The sequence below is a fragment of the Gadus morhua genome, chromosome 21 (genome assembly GCF_902167405.1).
Source record: "Gadus morhua chromosome 21, gadMor3.0, whole genome shotgun sequence".
Lineage (NCBI taxonomy): Eukaryota > Metazoa > Chordata > Actinopteri > Gadiformes > Gadidae > Gadus > Gadus morhua.
The window spans coordinates 8,157,200-8,184,276 of record NC_044068.1 but is presented as its reverse complement, the minus strand read 5'-3'; the positions used below and the strand labels follow the sequence as shown (position 1 = coordinate 8,184,276).

Here is a 27,077-nt window from a genome sequence, read left to right as displayed (position 1 = left end):
GGGGGGGGGGGGGGCGACACGTTTGTTGAGGGGGGGGGAGACACGTTTGTAGGGGGGGGGTGGGCAACGCTCGACAACGAGAGTTGTTTATTGACGACGCTCGCACAACGAGAGTTGGTTTTTATTGAAACGAGACTTCAGACCACGGAACAGCTGCACGAAACGATGGTCACGTCAGCTCTCTGTGACGGTGTCGACAACAATGAACCACACGAAACCAATGTTAATAGAACAACACACAACCACATAACATCCCGAACCCATTACCCCACTTGAATTCCTAACAACAAAACAAGTTAACAAAAGCCCCTTTTGTCAACTGACAACCCCAATTCCCAGAATCCCCCGCGGCTCCGGAACACGGCGTAGCCTATATTAATCTTTATTATCTGAATGGGAAATGCAATTTTTTAGGAGAGATTACACCATTAAACGCGTTTCTAATGACATTTCTAGCGAGAAATGTATATTTTCCTTACATAATCTTCAGTCAATGAATGTGTATGATCTTTATTAATCTTTATTATCTGAATGGGGAATGCAATATTTTAGGACCGATTCACCGTTAAACGTGTTTCTAATAACATTTCTAGCGAGAAATATACTTTTTACTTGCATAATCTTCAGTCAGTGATTGTGTCTGATCTTTAGTTTTATAGTTATTAGGATTTGATCGGCTCGCTCGCATGTTTCAACGACGTCAGGTTGTTAGGAATAGGGACGCTGCTTTCGCTAAACTAGCAGCTCACGTGCTTCCTGCGTTTGTGTTATTAAACTGTTACTTTATGTAACTTTTAATGATATCATCTTGTTAGAAACACGTATATCTGAGAGCCAACCCAGTCGCCAAAAGCAGACGTTTGACAGTGTACGTTTCGTGAACACTGGATTACGTCACATTTCAACATAAAATAGCGTGTTATACCGCACACACACAAGCAACACTCCACACGCACGCACGCACACACAGACCACAGACACAGACGCACGCACGCACACGCACATGGTGCATTTCGCTGCTAAACAACAACAAACAAAAAAAATTCCCTCAAATATTATTACTAAAGAACCGTTTTCCAAAGAACGAAATGTAAACCAATGCATTCTGAATGGGAGTGTTTTTCTCCGATTTTTCCATTCTACACAGAACGAAAGTAAACCCATGCAAATAAAGACTTCATGGTCATAAATAATGGTCATCATAATTTAAATATCATTAATCTCCTGAGTGTGTTGGGTGGTATTCTATTTTTTTCAATGGGGCTGTAGGTGCCAGTCTCCTTTTGACCTTTTGACCCCAGACTTCTGGGGGAATAGCTGAATCAATTCACTAGTCAATCAGAAGCATGTAAATATCTTCCCGGTGGCGTAGGAGAGGACGAACAAAGGTGTCCTTCAACATCTACGCTTCCAGGCGATTGCCAACGGTGCCACACACATGAGCATATTCAAACATGTTTAATGGTAGTAATTAGCTGTCGAAATTGGGAGGCCCTTAATCAATAATGAGCAGCTATTGATTTGCTTCCCGATAAAAATTTGTGACAAATGACATGTTATTTAGCATCTGCACGTTTGAGCTGAGTCCAATGACACCAAGCATGACACTCTAGCTAATGGTAACATGTATTTATTACATGGTACACCTAGGTCTAGGACATGATCTCGGTGTAGCAAGGAGGGCGAGCTTGATCTCAATGGACTTAGCTTACGTGTAGATGCTAATTAACATGTAATGTTGTCAAAAAATCTCCATCGGGTAAGCAAATCTATAGCTGGTCATTATTGATAAAGAGCTCCAAAATCGACAGCTAATTACTACCCCGAAACATATTCAAATATGATTCATGTGTGGCACTGTTGCAATCGTCTCGAAACGTAGATGTCAAAGGACACCTTGTTTGCCCTGTTGCACGATATTTTAAGGTTCTCGGAGTGAGACTTTAAGCGGCTGCAGCAGAAGTGTTGAGACGAAAGATGATATCAAGACATTAATAGAATATTCCCATTCACATTATGATTCTTCGTCATAACATCCGACCAAACATCCTTTACATTCACCGAATGTAAAGGAAGATTATGAAAGTCCAGGCCCCCCCCTTCCTGCACTCGGGGTCCGACCGGGCCAAGTTTCGTTGCGGGGGTCCTAGTTAGGCCCTAGAATATGGTATTCAAATTTCAGGGCGGTAGGACCTAACCCTATCTCAAAAACTGTTTTTCCACCACATTCTGAACCATTAGGTCTCGCAGGCAACACTTCTGAAGGGGCTTTGTCCAAATGACAGTCCATTTGGGAAACTTTTTTTCTCTATGGGCTAGAACTACAAATCTTGGATATGTCGTTCTCGGGGCCCCAGGAAATGTGTGTAAACATTTTTAGCATCCCTAGCTATCTCGAAAAGGCCGGAAAAGGGGCGTGACCTCCAACAGTACAGTCACTGTACATAAGACAGAGGTTAGTTTTCTAGGCCCCATTTTTTGCGGGATGGAGGTGTACATTTGTGGCTTAATGTGTGTAGACACAGCTGGCCTGTGGCCACGTCTTTGAAGTCTGGGGTCAAAAGGTCAAAAGGAGCCGGCACCACGCCGCTTATGAGATAACAAAAAGTGAATCTGTATTTCTCTCATAACATTTTGTCATTATTGAAGAGAGGCCTGATTCTCAGATATGCATGTTGGACTGTTAGGGTATAGGTCTGGGAAGAACTTCAGGCCAAAATCTTGCAAGCGAGCCGCTGGGTGCAGGTGCAACGAGATGGAGCACTTGCTGAGTCATTTCCTGTAGGGCTGGAGCCACAGGTTGAAGCGTATATGCGGCCTTTGAAACCCCCTTTGATATAGAAGAGACCCCAAGGTACAGTTTACTTAAATGTTCTCGCCTCAGTCACCTATTGCATCACTTCCTTTAGGGCTTCGGCCTCCTAATTGATCATTGTAGTATAATTGAATGCCCTCTTTCATATTATATGATACTTCCACCACTGGGACGTGGCAACAACTCTCCAAATCCATATTGGGGGGGGGGGATGCTTTTGGACAGTAGGGTGTACACTAGACATAAATAGGAAGCAAACTCAGGAGAAGGAATGACCTCTCACAAATATTTATTGAATCAATTGTTTCAAATAACCCTGCCTCGTTAAATCAATGAACTTGGTGTTTTGCTTTCAAAAATAGGTTATAGAAGAAGTCTAAACTGCAGAAAATAAAAACATCCAAGCTGCCTTTTAAGGATACCTCGGAATATCTGTCTATTTTTTAACCGTCGGACCCCAGTTTACGACAAAAAACAACACCATTTACGGCAGCTCCTTTGCCGCGTGGTTTTTTAGAGCCATGTAAGGATTAGAGGGGGCGGTCGATAGCAACCACCATAGCAACCATGACGGTCAAGTGACTGGATGCAGGCCCCGTTGAAAAAAATAGAATACCACCCAACACACTCAGGAGATTAATGATATTTAAATTATTATGACCATGAAGTCTTTATTTGCATGGGTTTACATTTCGTTCTGTGTAGCATGGAAAAATCTGAGAAACACTCCCATTCAGAATACATTGGTTTACATTTCGTTCTTTGGAAAACGGTTCTTTAGTAATAATATTTGAGGGAATTTTTGTTGTTGTTTTAGCGGCGAAATGCACCGTTGTGCGTGTGTGTGTGTCTGTGTGTGTGTCTGTGCGTGCGTGTGCGTGTGTGTGCTTGTGTGTGTTGTGTGTGTGTGTGTGTGCGTGCGTGTGTGTGTATAACACGCTATTTTATGTTGAAATGCGACGTAATCCAGTGTTCACGAAACGTACACTGTCAACGTATGCTTTTGGCGACTGGGTTGGCTCTCAGATATACGTGTTTCTAACAAGATGATATCATTAAAAGTTACATGAAGTAACAGTTTAATAACACAAATGCAGGAAGCACTGTGAGCTGCTAGTTTAGCGAAAGCAGCGTCCCTATTCCTAACAACCTGACGTCGTTGAAACATGCGAGCGAGCCGATCAAATCCTAATAACTATAAACTAAAGATCAGACACAATCACTGACTGAAGATTATGCAAGTAAAAAGTATATTTCTCGCTAGAAATGTTATTAGTAACACGTTTAACGGTGAATCGGTCCTAAAATATTGCATTTCCCATTCAGATAATAAAGATTAATAAAGATCATACACATTCACTGACTGAAGATTATGTAAAGAAAAATGTACATTTCTCGCTAGAAATGTCATTAGAAACGCGTTTAATGGTGTATCTGTCCTAAAATATTGCATTTCCCATTCAGATAATAAAGATTAATGTAAGCTACGCCGTGTTCCGGAGCCTCGGGGGATTCTGGGAATTGGGGTTGTCAGTTGACAAATGGGGCTTTTGTTAACTTGTTTTGTTGTTAGGATTAAGTGGGGTTAATGGGTTCGGGATGTTATGTGGTTGTGTGTTGTTCTATTAACATTGTTCGTGTGTTCATTGTTGTCGACACCGTCACCGAGAGTGACGTGACCATCGTGTTCGTGGCAGCTGTTCCGTGTTGAAGTCTCGTTCAATTAAAACCAACTCTCGTTGTCGAGCGTTCAATAAAAACCAACTCTCGTTGTCGAGCGTTGCCCCCCCCTACAAACGTGTCTTTCCCCCCCCCCCCCCCCCAACAAACGTGTCGCCCCCCCCCCCCCCCATCAACAAACGTGGTCTCCCCCCCCCCCCCACCCCCCCCCCCCCCCCCCCCCCTCCCCGGTCAACAACAGTCTACCTCCCGCCCCCCCTAAAACATCGTGTCACAATTTGCCGCGAAAGCCGTGAAACCCAAACCCGAACCCGCCTCCACAGCGGCACGCGTGGATACTGTAGTATAACACGCTATTTTTTACGTTGAAATGCTACGTATCCAGTGTTCATGGAAACGTACACCGTAGACGTTTTTCTTGGCGACTGGGTTGCATGACAACACAGAGCAGGGACAAAGGGTAGACAGAGACTTCTGTCCTTGTTTGAACACGATAATGGCAGCCGTCTCCCTACACGTATTGTCTGTCGAGATGTTCTTCTGTGTAGAGGCTAATTCAGAGTGGAAACACAATACAATATATAATACAACGATTAAAAGTGTATTCAGAAGCTTGCTCCTCTGGTTGTTTTTGTCTAGTTGTGTTTCTGGTGGTGTGTGTGTTTGTGTATGTGTATAGCTGTGTCTGTCTGGTTGTGTGTTTTCTTGTTGTGTGTGTCTGGTTGTGTGTGTCTGGTTGTGTCCTCATCTCCACCTGAGAGTACCCAGCTGCAGAGCTGCTCCACTGGGCTTCAGTTCTTCAGTGAGTGTTGCTGCATGTGGAGGCTGGCTGTGTGTCCCTCACTCTCTGCTGCCTTCTCTCCCAGTGACTACACCACTAATGTCCACTGACGGTCCTGAACCAACCAGGGACCAACAAGAACATGCCATTACCATCCCTGATGAAACTATGGATGATCAAGACGATGACCAGAGGTCTGGGTCCAGCCCCTCCCCTCAAGCCCCACACATAATGGATCTGTGTCGGTCCTCAGTCCATCAGGAGGACGATAAGCCTGTCCACACCAAGAGAGACAATGGAAGCTCCGAGGCCAGCCTCCTCAGTCTGGGTCCCCCCTCCCCCTCCAAGTCCAGCTTCCTCAGTCCGATGCGCTCCTCCACCTCCCGGTCCATACAATGGAGTCTCCCCCTCAGTCTGGGTCCCCCCTCCCGGTCCAGCCTCCTCCGTCTGGGTCCCCCCTCCACCTCCCGGTCAGCAAGAAGGTTTCTTGTTCGCTCAAAGTCGGTATCAAGCTTGCCTTGAAAATCCCAAGTTGCCCAGTGAGCGTGTTTCACTATTGATGGATCAAAACTTTGCAGAAGAAGTAACGCCAGTTCACGAAAATCGCGATCGGCCTGAAAGTGAATCGGATGACTCAAACTCACTAAAACGTGTCCCCATGAGGAGAGACCATGGAGTCTCCCAGTTCAAACCCTTTGACTCTGTCAGCCAGAAGGTTTCGCTCCAAGTCGGAATCAAGTCACTTTAATATCCCAAGAAACAGGCGCCGTGCTTCACTACTGAAGGGTATTGACGTTGCAGAAGAAGTATTGCCAGTTCTAGAAAATCTGGATCAACCTAAAAGTGAATCTGATGACTCTAACTCAAACTAGAGGAGGAAATACACCAGTCAGATTCCTTCCTGATAGCAGCTTTCACAGGAGAAGAGGCGTGGTGTGTTTATCATCATTATTTGAACAATCCTCACATTATTATTTTATATATGGCTCACAGAGCAACGACAAGTGAGGGGTAAATAAATAGTATGAGATGTGCTCTTTGAGGCGTCCTGGGATATGATGGATAACGTTGGGAATTTTTTTTATGGAGATGTTGGGTGAGAGGAAGCACTTGTCTTTGAAATCAAATTTTTTGTATGATAGCCTACTTTTTGATGTTTTTACACTATTTTGATGTCTACACTTTGTTTTTTATTACACTAAATTTCCTTTCCTAACGAGATGACCTGGAAAAAGGTTCGAATTCTAAAATGCCAAGGAAAGGTGCCTCGATGCAAACCTTTTACCCCACCTTTAGCATAGGTTACTCCTGACCAACCTTTACCAAAGGAAATTAGATGTTTGTAAGCCATAATCCACTACGGTCGCAAATATTAGTAGAAAAATGTGCCATTTTAAGTTTGTTTCACTATTTTAATGTGTTTCGATGACACTTCCAGAGATAAATGTGAACTTCAGTCAGTGAATGTATTTGATTGTTCTGTATTGTGGCGATCACGGCCGTCGCTGCCGTATTCCGGGTGCTGCATCCTGGGAGAGTTCGAACTATCGCAGTGGAGCTGTAGCACCCTCCTGGGTCCTTAATAATTTACAACTGATTACAGCGTGCAAACGCTGGGGTCGGTCGGAATCGACACCACCGAGCCGGTCCTGTTGGTGGGTTGGTTCTTCGTGTGTTGTTTGATTGACACGTGGGTGTTTTAAATAAAGGCAGCTCGGGGTCGTGCTTTGTCCTGGGGCGCGAGAGTTGTGAACTCCGTTAACCGGTCTCCGTCTTGTCATTCCTGTGCTGCGCACCACGGTAAATTAGTTAAAGGGACGATATATATGCCGCCAGGAGTGAGTGATTAGCCGTGCCCGTGTATGTAAGTGTGTCACACCTACATACCCTTAAAGGACCTTATTTTACCCACCAAGTGTGAGTGTGATTGTGTGATTAGCCATTACAAGCAGTTTCAAGTGGGTGTGTCAAACCTAGTGTATGGTGGATAGACCAGTTTAGCCTAGCCAGTTGCCTGTACCAACTGGTAGGCTGAATCGTACATCTTGGTGGACATTCCACCTACATGCCCGTTTCTCAATAAACAGTATGCCAATCCAGTTCTGTATCTGAATAGCTTGCTGCTATCTTAACGTTTACAAGATCATTCATCAAGCAACAAGGTTGAGTTGTGAACATTTGTCATCATTTGATGACAGACCCGCCTGGTGACAGTCTGTCCACAGGGGGGGCGACAACACCTCGAGGAGCGTGTTATGCGGTCATCTACCCAGAGATGGTTAACTTTCTGATTTAAAACCCTTTAAAAAAGTACGGATAATCCTCATCCTATTCTACTGGACAATATATTTTAAGTTTATGTCCTGGTTTAGGGGTTAGGGTTAGTTAACCGTCCGTCATGGAATGGGCGGTCGTCCAAGATGGTAGCACGCCTGTACCTGTGTGACTGACTACCTGTGTAACCTGTGTCTGTTTAAGTGTTGTGAGTGGCTAGTGTCAGTGTTAAGGATATATCTGTTCATTTACAACATAAACCTAACCGACCAATTTGCAAGTTGTTTGGAAAATACAGCCACTTTAAGTGCCTGTTGTTGGTCAGTTCTGAAGATCCGTGACTGGAAACGCATTTGGAAACTGTCTCAGTCCGAGCATTCAAATTGACGCTTTACTAAAGCATGGCCAGACCAGACACACACAAGCCCCGTTTTGAATAGGGAAGCCCGTCCGTCGTGCTGTGAAATTGGATCATCTGTGCGGTGTATCCTGCATTGTCGCTGATTGTGGAGGATCTGGAACGCTCCATCTGTCAGGACGAAGAAGCGCTGTTCTCCCGGACCTGCTGAAACGCTGACGCATTCGTTGATTTTGATGGGTCAAATTTCCGATGACAAAGGAAAGTGCTTCTATCTTGGATGCTGATGTTTGAAACTGTTTTTTAGCCGCATGACTAGTCCCGGAGTTTAATTCATTTATTCTGAATGTTTTGTATCACCGACCTCTCTTCCTGTTTATGGTGCGACGTCACGCAAACGTCATTAACTGACTCAGCAGAGGCTCAGGCTCAGGTGAACGAGAAAACGCGGACTGGATTATCTTTGCGCCAACTTGTCAGCATGTTTTTCTCAGCACCTCTTCTACTTTTATTGACTGTTCTTCAACAACACAAGACGCATGAATTATGTGGAGACTTAATCATGCCTCATCATTCTTTGTCTCTTCAAAAATGCACCAAACTGGGAAAAACCTCAATGGAGCTGTCCCAACTGGATTATTCAAAATGAGGATCGGACTCATTATTTTACTAACATATTTAGCGCATATGACTGGTTGTTTTCGTTTTATTCTTCTCACACAGGTGGACAGGGGGTTAGGTATACTCAAGCAGTACCTACTCAAAACTATTTGAAAAGAAAGTGTTTTATTGTTCTTTTGCTTTTATTGTCAGGAAATGTTGAACCTAACCCCGGCCCTGATTTTAATTATCTGAGTACCCCCTGTGATTTTAAAGCTAGATCTGGGCTTGGTGTTATTCATGTAAACGTTAGAAGTTACTTCCTAAACTGGATCTTGTAAAAATTTGGGCTAAAACGTCTGACACTGACATTCTTGTATTGACAGAAACGTGGTTAAACAAATCTGTAACAGACAAAGACATTGCAATTAAGGGCTACAATGTTTTTCGTTGTGACCGTCCTAGGAAGGGCGTGCGGCATTGCCATTTTCACAAAAACAAATTTCAGACTACCCTTCTTTCATCTGTATCTCTGAGCAGACAATTTGAGTTTCTTGCTTTGAAGTTGGAACTGCTTAAAAGGCATGCTATCACCATTGCTGGTTGTTATAGACCCCCCTCAGCAACCAGTGAGGCACTGTCCATCATTAAATAAACAACTATTAACCTTAGACTTTAATGAGATTCTCCTCACTGGGGATTTTAACTGGGGACTGGTTATCCTCTGCCTCTGACAGTTTTAAATCAACCTGCGATTCATTAATCTTACTCAATTAATCGATAGCCCAACTCGTCCAAATATTAAATGTCCAGAGAAATCTTCCCTTATTGATTTATTTTTAACAAACAACTCCTCATAAATATTCAGATGTAGGTCATTTTTTTGCTAATGATATGAGTGACCATTGTGCTATAGCCGTAGTGAGGCAAGCCAAGCTCCCAAAATCAAGGTCTCGAATTATTTTTAAACGAGATTTAAAACATTTTTGTGAGCAAGCTTTTCACCATGATCTGTGGGACTTTGATTGGTCCAGGATACTCTCTTTTCAATGATGTAGAACTGGCATGGAAATACTTTCATGATGCTTTCACCAATATTATTAATAAACATGCCCCTTTCCGCAAAATTTCGAGTTAAAGGTCGAGACAATCCTTGGTTTTCCTCTCAGCTGTCTAGTCTACAACAAGAAAGGGATATTGCCTGGGCTAAGGCCAGAAAAATCAACTCTCATGCTGACTGGCTGATTTTCAGGACAGCTGCGAAACCGCTTTACCTCTCTTGTCAAACAGGTTAAGCTGAATACTACCTCTTAAAAACCACTAGCGACTTAAATGATCCTAAAAATTCCTGGAAAACCATCAAATCTTCTTTTGGAAATGTGGCCACAAACGACCCTACCAACATGTATTGTAAAGGATTCATGTAGGCTGACTGATAAATTAGAAATTCTTAATTGCTTCAATGAACATTTTGTCTCCTCCGGTTCTCAATTTGAGTCTTTACATCCGGACTCTAATAATATTGCAGAATACCTCTCCATCCTCACTCCCAAATAACGATTGTGTTCAATCTTTTATTATTGTTCCACTGGACGTAATTGAGGTCTATAGAGCCCTAAAACCATTTGGACCCTGCTAAATCTGCAGGTCCTGACAAGCTTGAGCCATTATTTTTGAAGTTGGCTGTAGATTTCATAGCAGAACCTCTTACCCATTATTTTTAATCTGACATTTTCTAATAATGAGATTCCTAAACATTTGGAAATCTGCCTATGTCCTGCCTTTGTTGAAAGGAGGTGATCCTACAGTGTTTAAACAATTACAGGCCTATTTCTAAACTATGTGTTTTTAGCCAAAGTCCTTGAAAAGTGTGTCAGTGACCAACTGAAAGACTTTTTAGACGTGAATAATATTTTATCCCAACACCAGTCAGGTTTTAGAAAATGACACAGCACAATTACTGCAACATTAAAAGTGTTAATGATATAATTGAATCACTGGATTGTAAAAAGTAATTGTGCTGCTGTTTTTATTGATCTTTCCAAGGCAATTTGATACTGTAGACCATGTCACCTTGGTAGGACAGGCTACTCAAAAATTGGTTTATCTAGGCAGGCTGTAGACTGGTTTTCGAATTATTGTCAGTAAGAACGCAATGTGTCCAGTTTGCTGGGTCCTCGTCCTCCTCTCTCCCTGTATCAAAGGGCGTGCCCCAAGGCTCCATATTAGGGCCATTGTTGTTTTCTATTTATGTAAACAATCTTTGTGACTCAATAACCAATGCTGCCTGTCATTTTTATGCAGATGACACTATTATTTATTGTTCATCCCCATCAGTGGCAGACACTTTTTCATTTCCTGCAGGTCTTGCTTTGGACGTTCTGCAGTCACAGCTGACAAAATTGAAATTGGTTTTTAAATACAGATAAACTAAATTAATGCTTTTTTTCAAATGGAAAAGCTCTACCAAAAGTTTTGCCAAAGCTTTTAACTAGTCATGGGACCGAAATTGAAAGGGTAAATTCGTACAAATACCTGGGTTTCATTATTGATTGAAAATTTGTCTTTTAAACTTCATATTGAAAAACTGGTCTCCAAATTAAAAATTAAATTAGGTTTCGTTTTTAGAAATAAATCATGCTTCTCATGGCAGGCCAGGAAACGTCTGTTTCACTGCGACCTTTTTACCGTTGTTAGATTACGGTGACCTGCTGTTCATAAACGCCCTGACCAGTACCTCAAGAAATTGGATACCGTCTGACCACTGTGCTCTGCGATTTTTAACTGGCTGTGGAGAATCGTGTCCACCATTGTACCCTGTATGCACTGCAAAATGTCCATCGCTATCTGTACGCAGACTCTCAACATTGGTTGTTTTTTGTTTACAAGTGTCTTATTGGGCTGGTCCCTTCATATCTATGTGTTTACATGTCCACAAACAAATGTAGCTAGGGTTTGCGTTCTAGGATGTGTTACAGATGTTGGTACCCAGAGCTAGAACTGAGTTAGGGAAAAAGGCCTTTCAATATGCTGCGCCTTATGCCCTGGAACACTGTGCAAAAGCAGCTGAAGCTGCCGGAGCTGGTCACCTTGGGAGAATTCAAAGGAATCCTGAAGGACAGAGAAGATAGTTCTCTTGGTCAATGCAATTGTTTGTAAAGCTATTTTCTGATAACGGTCCGGGTTTTTTCATTCATCTGTCACCAGTTTATTTATTTAATTTTAACTGTACTCATTTCAATCTTCATATAGTCCTTGTCCCTGATCTTGTATTGTACTTTACCTGACGTTGAATGTGGTGTATGAGAATTGTGGTTGATTGTTTTTATTATATCATGGTGCTTGCCTTCTTGGCCAGGTCATTCTTGAAAAAGAGATTTTAATCTCAATGAATTTTACCTGGTTAAATAAAGGATATTGATTGATTGATTGATTCATGAATTGATCGACACACTAAGGCCTTAATTGAATGTAATTCAACTGTACAGCAAGGGGTGCTCCCTACTCCTAATCACCTCAAAGTCAACTCCCTACTCCTAATCACCTAAAAGTCAACTCCCTATTCCTAATCACCTCAAAGTCAACTCCCTACTCCTAATCACCTAAAGTCAACTCCCTACTCCTAATCACCTCAAAGTCAACTCCCTATTCCTAATCACCTCAAAGTCAACTCCCTACTCCTAATCACCTAAAAGTCAACTCCCTACTCCTAATCACCTCAAAGTCATCTCCCTACTCCTAATCACCTCAAAGTCAACTCCCTATTCCTAATCACCTCAAAGTCAACTCCCTACTCCTAATCACCTCATAGTCCACTCCTTCCATTCAGAAATGCAGTCCCTCAGTCAGACAATGTGTGTTTGAAGGTAACGCTTCTCTGTGTTCCCAGCGCGTTCTCTGAAGACCAGCGGCATCGGACGTCTCCTGGTCACCGTCACGGAGGCCCAAGAGCTCAAGGCCTGCAAGCCCAACGGTAACAGCCCGCTCAACCTCCACGCTCCCTACACACATGTTGACCACCACACTATGTTATCATGGTAGACCGCTTGTCTGAACGGATGATTCTGGTATTGGATATTTAATTATCAAAGGGCAGGTTAACCACCCACTTGGTTCAGTCGAAAACGGTTCTGTTTGGTCCCTCAAAGTGTCTGTGACATTTCCCGGTTATTTTGGAATAAAATCTATGAAATTGTTGTTTATCCTAAAACCTTCATGACTGTCATGACTTCCCTAATTAAAACAGAGGTCTATTTACTCTTTAATCTAGAGGATGTGAGGGGATTAATGAAAAGAGAAAATGGTGTCATAAAATCTGTTGGCAACAATTTTGAGGTCCTCGTACGAGACACTTGAACACTTCAAAAATTGAATAAATTTCACCTTTATCTAACCAGGAAAAGTCTCTTTGAGATATAAAAAAAAGTTATTGCCATGGCAGGCAGCAGCACCATAAGCAGGGTGGCAGAAAGTGTTGCAAACATTCACATGACAAATGACGTGAAAATCAACGTAAACATTCAAGATTTCCTAAAATATGGCAAAAGTCATATGCTGCTCCTTGGACCGCCTCCAGTGAGAGCAGCCCCCCCAGATGGCACTAACGTCGCTTCAGAGGGTGCAGCGGTCCCTTTCAACGAGATCCCCTTCCTCCATGTCCTCAGGTAAAAGCAACCCGTACTGCGAGCTCACCATGGGGGCCCAGTGCTACACGTCCCGGCCGCTCGGCGACACGCTCAACCCCAAGTGGAACTTCAACTGCCAGTTCTTCGTCCGGGATTTCTACCAGGACGTCCTGTGCATCACAGTGTTCGAGAAGGACCAGTTCTCCCCCGACGGTCAGTGGTCCAATCACATACGCGGAGGGGGGGGGTCTGTAGTGCTAAGGAGATATAGCGGGTCTGGCTTGTAACCGCAAGGTTGCCAGTTCGATCCCCGGCTCCTCCTAGCTCGAGTGTCGAGGTGTCCCTGTGCAAGGCACCTGACCCTAAATGCTCCCGACGGGCTGGCTGTCACCTTGCATGGTCGGTCGGTGTGTAAATGTGTGCATGAATTGGTGAACCTCAGGCAATATCGTAAAGTGCTTTGGATAAAATATTATTTTATTTTATGTATGATATTTATGAATCTATTTATTATTAGCTGTGTAAGTCTGGTTGCCTCTACTGTCTCGTTGTCTTTATGGCAATGACAAATAAAAAAGAGAGAGAAAAGATAAAAGCGCTGTATAAATGCAGTCCATTTACGGGCACATACATGCACAAGCATGGAAAGCCTGCGCCGACGAGACTGAACGTCCCCTTGTTTCTTTTCAGATTTCCTGGGGCGCACGGAGGTTCCCGTGGCAACCATAAAGAAGGAGATGGAGAGCAAGGGCGCGGCGACCCGCCGCCTGCTGCTGCACGAGGTGCCGACCGGAGAGGTGCTGGTCAAGCTGGACCTGCAGCTCTACGAGCAGACCGCGTGAAACATGGGCCCCCTCGCTCACACACAACACACACACAAAGACCCACGAGCTGACGCACAGATGCACACACTAAAAGACGCACGCGCTAACACACAGAATCAAAGACGCACACACAAACACACAGACGCACACGCTAACACACAGACACACACGCTAGCACACAGACGCGCAGAAACAAAGACGCACACGCTAACACACAGAAGCACACACACACACGCTCACACACACACACAGACACAAAGACGCACACACATAGACGAACATATAGATTTATGTCCTGTAGAAAAATATTAACAGACAAGGATATCGATTTATTACCTTGCACACACACACACATACATAAAGTGCCTTCTTCTTCCCAATGTACGTAGTACCATTCTCCAGGATTGTTCTCATATGTTGCCATATACTGCCCTGAGCCAAGGTTACCAGTGTTGAGGCCACTCACACAGCGATAACAGAAAAACCTATAAAGGTTTTAAATAACAAAATACCTTATTTTATTGTAATTTCTTTTCTTTAATTTATTTCATTTTTTGTTGGCGAACATCCCGCAAATTTTGGATTTTGGATGGTTTTTGGAAGGTCGGTGATAGAGAAGTGATTCACTTTATTAACTCAATGTCCATGGCTGGAGGGTTTACAGTCTAATAACCATTTACTGCCATCGAAGAATCATGTTTGGTAAGAAGAACACCCATAATCGACTTTGAGCATTGGGTTCTTTAAATATAGATCTGTGGCACCGTTTTTATTCTAATATATTCTAATGCAAATGTAACCAATTTGAACTGTTGCACACTACTGTACAATAGGATGTCTCGGGCCACGAAGCCTCCTATTCGAGGCCTGAATGAGGCGTAAATAAAACTTACATTGAAAAAAGACAGATTCCTCCTTGGTGTTTTTTGTTTTAGACTCATTTTCACAGAGCCCAAATCGGGGGCTTCGTCAAAAACAAAATATTTCCAGTTTGGAACATCAACAGCGATGTGCAATGACATAATAATGAGATAAATATCATTTTGACATGACATTTATGAAAAGATTATAGTTTACATATTTTGACAAAATATATCTAATAAAAATATTGTTGTCCCATGTGCCCCTCTTTGTCCCCGACGGTAATAGCCCGGAAATGACGACACAAAAAGTGACCATTTCCTCACGACCCGAAAGGACTAAGCATCATAAGGAACAAGACAGTGATGAGCAGGTACGGCTAATCAGTGGTCTCCTTGATGCGCTGTCACAGAGGCAGGCTACAAACTGGGAGTTTACGCAAGTGAGTTTATGGCAAAAAAGCTGGAGTCCACAGGCCTATCTGTGGTACGGGTGAGTCGGTACGGATGGAAGCAGAGAGGTTGTGGTAGCAGCTGTAGTCGCCATCATCTTCTTCTTGACCAACAGCGGGCTTCATAGCATTTTCCATCAGCCAAACTGGTTGCTTCGATCTGGTAGGGCATTACATTTGGCCTGGGAATGACAAAAACAATGGTCCCAATCTGGCTTGTACTATTTACAATTCGCTCATTCGGCAGACACTTTTATCCAAAGCAACTTCCATGTGTTTATTCTATAACATATATACATGGATGAAGGTGTAGTTCACAACCTGTGAGAGGACTTGGTCCCTCTCTCCAACGGAGTCTCTCTAGTGGTGGAGATGGAGGTGAGGTAAGCAGATGCAAAGGTCTGAGTCGGGGCGGTCTGAGGGGGCTTCCCTGCAGCTGGACTAAAACGGGATAGAAGCTCCTTCACTTCCTCCCGTGTGTGCGAGCGACCTAAAACAAAGGGTTTAACCCATCAGACTCACATCAGGCTTGGAGACCTCACAAACTAGTCTCATCACCGATCAAATGGCAAATGTCTTGATGAGGTTCTCGAGTGTGTGTGGTAGGATTCTTTAGAATACCTGTTTTACAAGAGACGACTGCTCTCTTCTCCCTGATCCTTTCACGAGAGTCCATCAACAGCGGGTCCTTTAACACGGGCATTTGGAGCTGTGGAGAAGTCCGTGCTGTACATCAATAGCGGTAGCAAACCGGCCCCAAATACTCCATACGTTCTCAGGTGCAGGTGGTGGTGGTCGGGTTGGTATGTTTCCTCACCTTGTAGCAGTCGAGGGGTCTTGTGATGCTGAGGAGGAATGGGTCGTACTCCTGGGGATCATAACAGTCTAGGGACACAAAGCCCTGAAAACAAACACATGACCAGGGGGAGAGTATAGGGCCTGTCATTGAAGATCCAGTCTCCTCAATGACTGGATGTCGTGGTACTTGTATAGCTCACAGTTACAGTATAAAAGGGCTTTACAGGCCATATATTAAGCACGAAGAAGGAACCAAGAAGGAACCAAGGAGGATCCCTCCTACCAGGGATGGTAAGGGGTGATATGGAAGCCATAATTGGCATTCATAGTATTAGAAGCAAACGTTTTAATATCAACAGAAAGATCTGAAAATAAGTATTGCTCATGTAGATGGAGTGCTGAATTGGCTTAATTAGCCGCCCGGTCAGAGAACCATACACCCAACAGAGAACCACTATGAAGAATAAAACAACAATGCAGATGTTTTCTCCGGGAAAAGGTGTCTTCCTGTCTGATGAATCTCTGTCAATCATAACTGGTTAGCTCTGCAGTAGCGTAGAGCGCTACCTTGGCATTGCAGTGACGGATGTAGTCCGCGTTCAAACAGCGCATCCTGTCCCCCTCGTGGACGCACAGTCGGGAGAAATCCTCCACCCTGCGCTGGATGGGCAGCCACACTCGCTCCGTCCAGCGTTTGTGGAGGAGTTCCCTCCGTCGCTGCTCCGTTACTGCCCGTCGACCCAGGAAGCGCTCCAGGTCCTGCACATCCACGCAGCCAAAGTGATTAGTGATTAGATGTGGGTGACTAATTATAGTTATTCTCCCAGCAAAGAAAATATGTCAAATTATTTGCCAACTATGCCAAGTCCCCCAAATCACCTTGATTAAGCCATTTTCCGCGTCCACAATTGGTTTGATAATTGTCCTTACTTCTTGGATTTCGTCCTCGACCTGTTCCTGAAATAAATTGTATTGTTTGTATAATAACTAATTTGAGACAATTGAAAGTCACGCGTAACATTGTTGAGTAGTTGTAGTACCTCGAATGGCCTCATGGTGGGATTAGAGAGCCAGCCAATCCATAATAAATCCTCCCTGCTTCCCCTTCTTCGGAGCCCTGGTCCACTCCTGCTGCTCATCTGAAAAAACGTTATATTTTTGGATGCCTTTCGGCTGGGTGTAACACACTAACGCCTCCCCCTAAGGCAGGGGTCTCAAACTCGCGGCCCGGGGGCCAATTGAGGCCCGCAGGATGATATTTTGTGGCCCCCTACTTCAAAGTTTAGTGTTTGTGTGGCCCGCACGTTGTTGTCAAACGCACATTTTGGCTGAGCGGCTTGCCACACTTTTTTATCACGTGACTTGTGATAGGGTAACCAGATGTCCCGATTTGGCCGGGACAGTCCCAATTTTGAGTTGCGTGTCCCGAGTCCGGACAAAAGCCAAAGGACGCTAAAATGTCCCGGTTTCCACCAACCACTATGAAATGTCCCCTGTCGTCAGCGATTACATAGCCAACGTGATCTATTTATAGCCCGATCATTAACTTAGATTGGGTCAGTTGTGCTCCTTTTTTCTGTGGAATATTTGATGCGGCCCAGCCTGACCAAGACTCAACCTCCAGCGGCCCCCAGGTAAGGTGAGTTTGAGACCCCTGCCCTAAGGAATACACCTCGCCAGGGCCAGTGGCACAGGTGCACAGTACTCGAGGAGAGGCATCGCTGTAAGAGATCACGTCACTACACAGAAACCCGAACTGCGTCTCACCGTTACAAACGCGCATGTAGGACATGTATTGGTGACTCTGTTTTACCATGACTTGGCAACGCAGATTGATGAAACACATGGGAGCTCCCTTCATGAATCATCAATAATGACTATTGAAATGTATTTAATGCTCAAGGATTTGACTAGGCTGTAGGCCTATATATTTTTGTGTAAGATCAGATGTACAATTGGAATTGCTTCAGGCCTACTGCTATTATTTTCAATAGTCTGAATTAAATAGATTTTTAGTCTATTGTGTTTGTCAACCAGAGCAAAAGGAAGCCTCCTTTTCAAAGTCACTTAAGTCTAAAAGCTATACAATTAGACATGACATCCTTTACATATGCAGAATATGTATCCATATATATATTATATATTGATAGCCTACATATTCTGTCACACATGTACATATAGGCCTATAAATGTTCTACATTATACACTCCCACTGTATTGTCACATATCCGTAAAGTTGTAATCTAGGCAGATTTGTAAAATAATAATGTAGGCTATGGCAATGATACATTAAGTTATGGGTGTTTTCTTTACCTTGGACTGCAGAAAGCTCAGAGGAGGAGAAGTATGGGTAATCACGTCATCAGTCACGTTTTTCCTTCTCGTTGACATTCCTCAATAGTAAAATATCAAAAACAAATTTTAGCTGTAAGCATTTGCCTGTAGGTTACACGTCAAGCCGACCTCAAATAACCATTAGTCGACACCCATACTAGATGCAGGCCTGCTTCAACAAGAATACTCCATGGTGCAAATAAGTGACATAGCCTATTCTTGTATCAAACATAGGCCTACTTGATAATATAAACGTATATAATCAATAAATAAACTATATATATATATATATATATATATATATATATATATATACAAACATATATACACGTCTTTACTCATCTTTTACTCCTTTGCATTGTCATAACGTTATACCCGTGCGGTTGTAAAGCAGGCGGAGTTGGATTCCCTATTCTCGATACACATTTAAATTCCATCAGTTAAACAAATCGTGACACCCCCAAAAAAATGGATTGGTTAACCGAATTACCAGCGAATCCACATAGATGGACCCACCGGGTGGTGCCTGAATGCGGGGGAGACACCTGCTGAGCTGCCCTCACAGCCGTCCCTTCTCCAGGTCGGCCCAGGTAACGACCGGCTGATTGGTCGTTACCATGGCAGCGCGTCACTCGAGCAAACAAGGCAGTAGGAACAAGGTAAGGCGAAGAGTGGTTTTTCCTTTGTCAAAAACGATCAACGGTTACTGATTTGTTTGACAAAAAACGCAGTCCTAAATAAAGCATGCATGGCTTACTGATATGAACTTCAACTTTAGGATGGAAGCTAAAACGTTTTATTTTCAGAAATAGGCCATTCCATTCCAACACACACAATGTAGGCTAATTAAAGTGCATTATGGGGTAGGCCTGGCCTACCATGCAACATAACAAAGGTATTAGTAAACCTGACAGGGCGGATTCCCATGCTTGTTTGAAGGTTTAGTCAGAAACGAAACCTAGAAACCCAACAACAACGACAACCAGGCGCTCAACTTCCGTGATGAGCACCTGACGCATTACCGAGGGTGGACCTTTACCATTAACGAATAGGCTACTGTCCGGAGGACCCCTGCAGAGAAAGCTATGCGACCATGAGCAACTTAATGTTAAGGTATTAGTAGGGTATGAGTAGCAGAGAGACGAAAGCGTGACAAGCCAGGAATATCTTGGAAATTACATTTTATTTATAATCATATTTATTTTTTAATCAACGTTTCGTTTTCGAGAGGACTTCATGGATTGGTGGACTTCATTGGCACTGGCTATTGCCTTGCTCTGGCTCCTGTGTTTTATAGACGGTAAGAGGTGTTGGTTAGTAGGTCCGACATGATTCGGAACCTCTGCCTTGACGCCCAGTCAGCGTCTGCTGGGGAATCGAGGAGCATTTGCAGTAGGGCCGAGCTCTTCGAGTGGCCAACGACGTGCGTCGCGACCTAGGTCGCATTGGTCGCGACGTAGGTCGCATTGGTCGCTGTGTTGGTCGCTCGTCTGGCTGCCGTTTTCTCGTCTGGCTCGGTCGCTCAAAGTCTATGGGCGGTCCTTATCAGTCAATTTGCATGTTATTAACGGTTTTTTTGCGACAGTTGAAGTACCAGAAAGCCATGCTCTCTGGCGAAAACTACCTACAGCTCTTTATTGCTAATATTGTTTTAATATTTTTATATTGAAGTAGGCTACAGTTTAAAATGATGAAATCGTTGGTCTATCAGTATCAATTAAATACATAAGTTGTAATTTGGGGCGTATTCAAATAATTTATTTAATTGTATTTTATATCTTATATAGCCTATATATTTGTTTTGTTAAATGTCATTGAGCCTAATAAGGTATATTATGCACAAAGTTCTTCGTTATAGAGCGATAGGCTATACTTTAATATAAGAGGAATAGTTTGAAATCAATGCTACAGTGGCGCAAGCTGTGGTACAAGTGGTAGTGACGCTAAGTTATTGATCCTGAAGGCCGGTGTTCTATTCTCTCCACGGACTGATTCATTTTTGCTCTTTTAGTCAAACTTATTGACGCAATCGGCCTCTTTCATTTAACATTTTTGTATGATTTAGTACGATGGTATGGTATGATAATTATATGACGGGCTGCGACGCTGGCTGGTATCGGCTGGCTAGCTGCGACGACAGGCCAGCCGCGCTGGCTGCCACTGGCCGCGCTGGCTGCCACTTGCCGGCCGCGCTGGCTGCCACTTGCCGGCCGCGCTGGCTGCCACTTGCCGGCCGCGCTGGCTGCCACTTGCCGGCCGCGCTGGCTGCCACTGGCTCTGGCAGGCTGACCGACTAGGTCGCGACCATAAAAGCGTCGCGACCCTTTTGGCGGCAAATAGGTCGCAACCAACCAGAGGTATGGCTGAATGAGCGACCTGTGGCAGCCAGCCATAGCCAGCGTCAATAAGTTTGACTAAAAGAGCAAACATCTATCTGATTGTGAATAAATTCGAACCAACGAACTCTTGAATACTAACCTAGCATCGCTACCACTTACACCACTGTGGCTAACAATGAAAGCATCGTTACACTTATAATCAATAAGTGTAACTGTGGCTTTTATGATAGACACGTTACACTTTTTATAGAACTATATTACACTATAATTTGCTTCATGGGATATTTCATTAGTCTTTGACATTTAAAAAAGAAAAGGCTATAGGCTACAATATAATCAATACAAATTCATACGCATCACTGTATTACAAAGTTAATTTAAAATTAATTATAGATGGATAGACCAAAAGGCCTATTTATTTTTATATTATAAAAAGGCATATTGGTCTATCAATATCTAAGCTATATATTATTGCATGTACGTTTTTATTACACTGACGCACGTAGCCTATATTTATTCTGTTCAATGAGATGTTAACTGATAACATAGGCTTTTGGTTGTGGTAGCAGCCATGGTGACAATGGCTGGCTGCCACAGGTCGCTCAATCAGCCATACCTCTGGTTGGTTGCGACCTATTTGCCGCCAAAAGGGTCGCGACGCTTTTATGGTCGCGACCTAGTCGGTCAGCCTGCCAGAGCCAGTGGCAGCCAGCGCGGCCAGTGGCAGCCAGCGCGGCCAGTGGCAGCCAGCGCGGCCAGTGGCAGCCAGCGCGGCCAGTGGCAGCCAGCGCGGACAGTGGCAGCCAGCGCGGACAGTGGCAGCCAGCGCGGCAGGCCTGTCGTCGCAGCTAGCCAGCCGATACCAGCCAGGCGTTGCTGCCCGTCATTACGTCGTATGATTATCATACCATCGTACTAAATCATACAAAAATGTTCAAATGAAAGAGACCGATTACGATTACGAGTTTGAGTAAAATGGCAAATATATACCTGATCGTGATGGGTATCGAACAGCCATTGTGATGATTACCAACCTAGGGCCACAACCACTTGTACCACTTAATTATAACTAATATATCACTCTATAACGAAGTGCTTTGTGCATAATATACCTTATTAGGCTTAATGACATTTAACAAATCAAATATATAGGCTATATATAAGATATAAAATTCATTATTTGACTGATAGACCAACGATTTCATCATTTTAAACTGTACTTCAATATAGAAATATTAAAACAATATTAGCAATAAGAGCTGTAGTAGCTTTCACCCTTTCTGGTACTTCAACTGTCGCAAAAAACCCGTTAATAACATGCAAATTAACTGATTAAGGACCGCCCATAGACTTTGAGCGACCGAGCCAGCCAGCGACCAAAACGGCAGCCAGACGACAAAACGGCAGCCAGACGTGCGACCAACACAGCGACCAAAGCGACCTACGTCGCGACCAATGCGACCTACGTCGCGACCAATGCGACCTAGGTCGCGACGCACGTCGTTGGCCACTCAGAGAGCTCGGCCCTGCTCAGCATTTGTTGACGTTAAGGGCTTTTTATGGTTCCACGTCCCCGCAACGCAATGACCACGCAGACGCTTCGACGCAGTCGTGAACGTTTATGGTTCTGCGCCGGGTTTTGGTAAGCGGACCAATCACAGCCCTTGCTGCTGCGTCGCCTCGACGGAAGGTTACGATTTTTTCGGAGGCGCAAGTCTGGCCCTTGCGGTGGACGCAAGGAGGGTACGCAAGGCCTTAAGGGATCCGTAACCCCCTTGCGTTGCGGGAACGTGGAACCATAAAAAGCCCTTTTTTCTGACCTGCCTAGAACTGTGAGCCATTCTCAGTGTTTAAATCGCAGCTGAAACGGTGTGTTCCTTAACACTGTAAATTGTACTGAGTAAAGTCCAAATCCAAAGTTTTTAACCAGGTCAACGCTCAAACACAACTAGGGTAGCCTACTATAAATACATCATTCAGTGTGTGTGTGTGTGTGTGTGTGTGTGTGTGTGTGTGTGTGTGTGGTGTGTGTGTGTGTGTGTGTGTTGAATGAAAATCAACTGCTCTTTGAAATGGTTCTGGATATGGAAGAACAAAAATGTTGATAAAATATAATTTTAACTTAATGCCAAGTATACACACTCATGCAAATTATAATAATAATAAGCCTCATTTGATGAATACACAACATTGTGCTAGTTACAATTGTGATAAAAACATACTAGGCTATACTGCATGCAGTGACACAGGTAAGAGGAATTGTGTTGACTTAATGTCCTTTACATAAGCTTCGTAAATCATGCAAATTGTGGCATTATCACAGGGGGTGTGTGTGTGTGTGTGTGTGTGTGTGGTTGTGTGTGTGTGTGTGTGAGACCCAGTAGACATTGTAACCAGGGGTAAACGTCCATGCAAATCGCATACTCATACGACTACTCCATTACCTGCTCTATCGCAGCAGGATTATCCAATTAAGCTGTTTTCTCGTTACTGAAATAAGAGCCTCATTTTGAGAAACCGTAAAATCTTATGGTCCCCCGAAATATGCATGCATGTTCCACTCTGCCAAATTGGAGTTTCATGGGTCTCCTTGGATTATGGCTATTAATGCTGAATGCTGGAAAATAATTGACCAAAATTAAATGCGACGCAATGGAATATCCCCAAACTTGATCTTGACGCACTCCATCCCACACAAGCAACAATGGCCTTGCAATGGCCATGTTCTGGCCCTTTTTGTGCTTCATGTGCTAAGATAAAACCATAACATGAGGCCAACTACGGTAAAACTAAGTTTTAATCCAGTGGCAGACGCTGTTTGTTCTTAGACCTGACTCTCTGACCTCGTTGCCCTCTTTATCTCCAGGCCACGCGGTTGCAAGAGCTGCGGCTGCTCTTTAAGGCGCTAACCAAGCTGGCAGGAAACCTCTACTTGGTGCTCCTCCCGCCTGCGCCGAGGCGTGCGTCACTTCACCAACTGCATGATCTTCTGCATCAGCCACGGCGAGAAGCCGTGGCCAGCTCGGCGGGACGATCATTGTAAACACTTCATAGAAGCGATTTGCGTTCTGTGCGAAATGATTCTCAATCTGATGTGCGTAGCGCTCAGCTTTGGGCGAGGCACTGTGCCACAGCATACAGGTGGGCTCTTTTACGTGCTGGCTGCCATGCTACGCACCATTCAGCTGAATCTGAATCGCAGATGAAGGCAGAGGAAGAGAGTTTGGACAGAGTTTGGCCAATGCGCAAACGCAACTGAGACAAATATGAATGCCGAAGTGCTGGAGTAGGCCTACTAGGCTGCTCTGCGCATCAAAGTTGGGCGTGTCTATAGATAACCATACTTCCATAAATTGTAGCATGGTATCCTCTATAAGGGATACATAATAATGCTTTATATAGGCTGACTGGCTTATATAGGGCTGACTGGCACTAAAGGGCATTTGTGAAGTCGATAAATGGTTATAACTTGAATTGAAGACAGCTTTTTAACCTGGGACGAAGAACAAAAAGTTTGAAAAACACGTTTTGTGAAGTGTATAAGCCTGCAATCGAGGTAAATTACATTTTATTTCATTCTTTGTAACGTACAGTCTCTACGCCATTCAGAGATCAAAATAAATCTCTCAAACTACTATTCTAATGTTAAGCTAATGTCTAATGTCTAGTGTTTTTAAATGTAATAAAGTTTTGCGGATCCTTTAGATTGTCACATAATTGCACAAATCCTAATTCCAGCAGTCCTTTAATTTATGAAAGGACTTGAATATGTTTTTCCTATGAAGTCAAAGATCAAGCTGCCTATGAAGGACCTAGTTGACCTAGTTAATACACAATTTAACTATTTAAGGTAAAAAAAGTCATACTAAAATCGTAACAAAGTAAGGCATGGGGGTAGTTACGTAGGGCCAATGACTGCTGCTGTCAAATGTGTTTGGTAGAGCTTATCACCTGTAGTGGTCATCATTTAGGACCACATGCGATAAGTATGCCAACACCAAAGTCTGTCTCTCTCTCTTTATCTCTGACTAGCTTATGGTCTGTATGTTTGTTCGGAGTGCTGTTTGTGCGCAAAGGGGTGATGCTGGTTGCAGAGGGTCTAGATATTTTGGTTTTTCTCCTTTGTGTAAGGATAAGGATGTCCCCCCTGGAAAATTGTAGCTACAAAGTATTAATTTTCCCTGAAAAAACATTAAGTGGATTTTTGTCCTGCAAGGGGCTTTCTTCTTTTTCATCACTCTGCCTCACTGTTCCAACCTTCATCTTGATTTCCACTGTCCCTGGTCAAGCGCTGGTTATGCTGACAATTTACGTTTATTTAACTGTCTAATTCTGTCTCTTTTCCTTGTTAGACGAGTGCTGCAGGCAGCGTAATCTCCAGTCATTGAAATGCATGTTTATTTTGTTTTGTTAATGCAATGTTTTCTATCGCTGCATTGTGGTGATTCATGTGGACACCCCTGAAACCACCCAGCTTGCATGTTTGAATCAATATCTGTGTACAATCATCTGAGCTGTTGTGTTATTTTAAGCTATGTAAAAGATGATATTCTTTTATAAAAGTAATATGAAGCGAACGCAAAGGGCTGTACTGCGGAGGATGTGCTAAAAAATAATAATAATTAATTAATAATAATAATTTTAACCGCTCATTCTTCACGTCTTCTTCTTTGGGAATTTTCTTTCGCACAGGGAACATCTCTCTACATGGCGGCCAACAGAACACCACCAGCTACAGCTGTAATCAGCTTTGTCTGAGGGTGGGGCTAACAGCCGGAGGGCGCGACTTCTGCACTTCAACACCTCCCACTATCTTACATCACATTTTTCACGGAGGTAAAGTTTGAGCGCAAACGAGAAGTCTCACACACCATCACAGCCCGAAAGGATGCGGCACAAATAAGCGGGTCAGAGCATGGTTCACCTAACACTGTTGTTTTTGATTGGTCGTCATGAAAAAACATAAGGGGTAACACTGTTGTTCTTTATTGGTCATCATGAAAAAAAACAAAATGGGGTAACACTGTCGATATTTATCAAATAAAACAAAGGGGGTAACACTGTTGTTTTTCTTTGGTCGTCATGAAAAAAAACACAAGGGGTAACACTGTCGTTTTAATCAAATGAAACATGAGGGGCAAAACACTGTCATTTTATCAAATGAAACATAAGGGGTGACACTGTTTTTTTATTGGTCGTCATGAAAAAAACATATGGGGTAATACGTTTTTTATTGGTCGTCACGAAAAAAAACAAAGGATAACACTGTTGTGTTTTTTATTGGTCGTCATGAAAAAAAACATAAGGGGTAACACTGTTGGCTTTGTCAAATAAATATAAGGGGGTAACACTGTCGTTATTTTATTGGTCGTCATGAAAGAAAACATTAAAAAAAAAAAAAAATGTGTCCTTGTCAAATAAAATTTAAGGGTAACACTGTCGTTTTTATCAATGAAAACGTAAAGGGTAACACTGTCGTTTTTTATCTGTCGAAATGTATCGAATAAAACATAGGGGTAACACCATGAACAATATGGTTTATTCAGATTCACAGAACAAAGGATTAACAAAACCTCACATCCGCCAAAAACGTCGGCCGCCAAATAAAAAAAAACGAATACGAGTACAACCAAACACAAATGGGCTACGGAAGCCGTCCGCCTTCCAACACAGGCATGGAACGAACTAGCCGTCAGGTGGGTGTGGCCCTGCTGCCTTCCCCGGTGTGGCAGAGCGGAGGATCTTTTAAAGGCTGCAGGGCGCCAGTGCAGCCGGCACCCAATTCAGCCTAATCCAGCCACGCCTCACACCCCTGATTGAAGCAAGAATACCAAGTATTAGGACAAACGAAGGCCAGAGAGCCGTCACGCCCTCCCCCTAAAAAAGATGGAAACCCCAGGTTTCCGCTGGTCCTACCCACAACCCAAAACGACCACCAAAAGTGGATACAATAATTACTAAGCAACCTAACACCCAACGTAATGTCAATAAACTATTGAAGTTCTAGACAAAACCCTACATTGAATATCAATATATATCCCATTTCACCATTACCAAACCATTACCAGGTAACTAAATAAAGTGAAAGAAAAACAACGGACGAAGTACAATCACATGCACTGAAAATAACACTAGCCACACCCAGCACACACACACGCAAGCCCCCTATTCATCACACATATGGGCTTGTGATAAGGCATCTGCAACTACAAAAAAAGTAGTGAGTCCAATACAGACTCAGCCAGGCGAGCTGCTTCAACCAGCCATCATCCACACACACACACTCCCAGAAATGTTCATCTTGTCTTTTTCAAAATGTTTTCATTGGCTTGTTATT

The 27,077-nt window shown here is 43.5% G+C and overlaps 2 protein-coding genes and 1 long non-coding RNA gene across 7 annotated transcripts in view; 2 read left to right on the top strand and 1 right to left on the bottom strand.

The window, feature by feature from the left end:
• itsn2a (intersectin 2a) overlaps positions 1 to 14,862 on the top strand; it is a 57,169-nt gene extending 42,307 nt beyond the window's left edge. For all 3 annotated transcript variants that reach the window (XM_030344888.1, XM_030344887.1, XM_030344885.1), the window contains 3 exons: positions 12,398 to 12,481; positions 13,173 to 13,346; positions 13,824 to 14,862. In XM_030344888.1, coding sequence (XP_030200748.1) covers positions 12,398 to 12,481; positions 13,173 to 13,346; positions 13,824 to 13,975 — 410 coding nt within the window. In that variant the 3' untranslated portion in view covers positions 13,976 to 14,862. The remainder of the gene's footprint in view (positions 1 to 12,397; positions 12,482 to 13,172; positions 13,347 to 13,823) is intronic.
• Positions 14,863 to 14,995: 133 nt separating this feature from the next.
• fam228a (family with sequence similarity 228 member A) lies at positions 14,996 to 19,041 on the bottom strand. Of its 3 annotated transcripts, none has more exons than XM_030344890.1 (9): positions 18,918 to 19,041; positions 18,381 to 18,460; positions 17,108 to 17,206; positions 16,947 to 17,024; positions 16,635 to 16,826; positions 16,087 to 16,170; positions 15,891 to 15,978; positions 15,591 to 15,759; positions 14,996 to 15,451 (listed from the first exon to the last, which is right to left on the bottom strand). In XM_030344890.1, the coding sequence occupies exons 2-9, from the start codon at positions 18,456 to 18,458 to the stop codon at positions 15,364 to 15,366; spliced, it is 876 nt and encodes a 291-aa protein (XP_030200750.1). In that variant the 5' UTR covers positions 18,459 to 18,460; positions 18,918 to 19,041; the 3' UTR covers positions 14,996 to 15,363. The 3 variants fall into 3 exon arrangements, with proteins under 3 accessions (XP_030200750.1, XP_030200751.1, XP_030200749.1); XM_030344891.1 differs by having other exon boundaries at positions 16,947 to 17,018; positions 18,892 to 19,033; XM_030344889.1 differs by having other exon boundaries at positions 18,892 to 19,032.
• A 27-nt stretch (positions 19,042 to 19,068) lies between these two features.
• Positions 19,069 to 25,323, top strand: LOC115534158 (uncharacterized). The gene is made up of 2 exons (XR_003974293.1): positions 19,069 to 19,701; positions 23,607 to 25,323. It is a non-coding gene; the product is annotated as an uncharacterized LOC115534158 (long non-coding RNA).
• The last annotated feature ends 1,754 nt before the right edge of the window (positions 25,324 to 27,077 follow it).

What these genes read in the sequence shown, in the direction of transcription:
- fam228a (XM_030344890.1), bottom strand. Translation starts at nt 18,458, where the DNA reads ATGTCAACGAGAAGGAAAAACGTGACTGATGACGTGATTACCCATACT. An exon ending in CGGAAAATGGCTTAATCAAG is followed by an intron (nt 16,827 to 16,946) that starts GTGATTTGGGGG and finishes GTGGATGTGCAG; the next exon opens with GACCTGGAGCGCTTCCTGGG. An exon ending in AGTCGTCTCTTGTAAAACAG is followed by an intron (nt 15,760 to 15,890) that starts GTATTCTAAAGA and finishes CCTTTGTTTTAG; the next exon opens with GTCGCTCGCACACACGGGAG.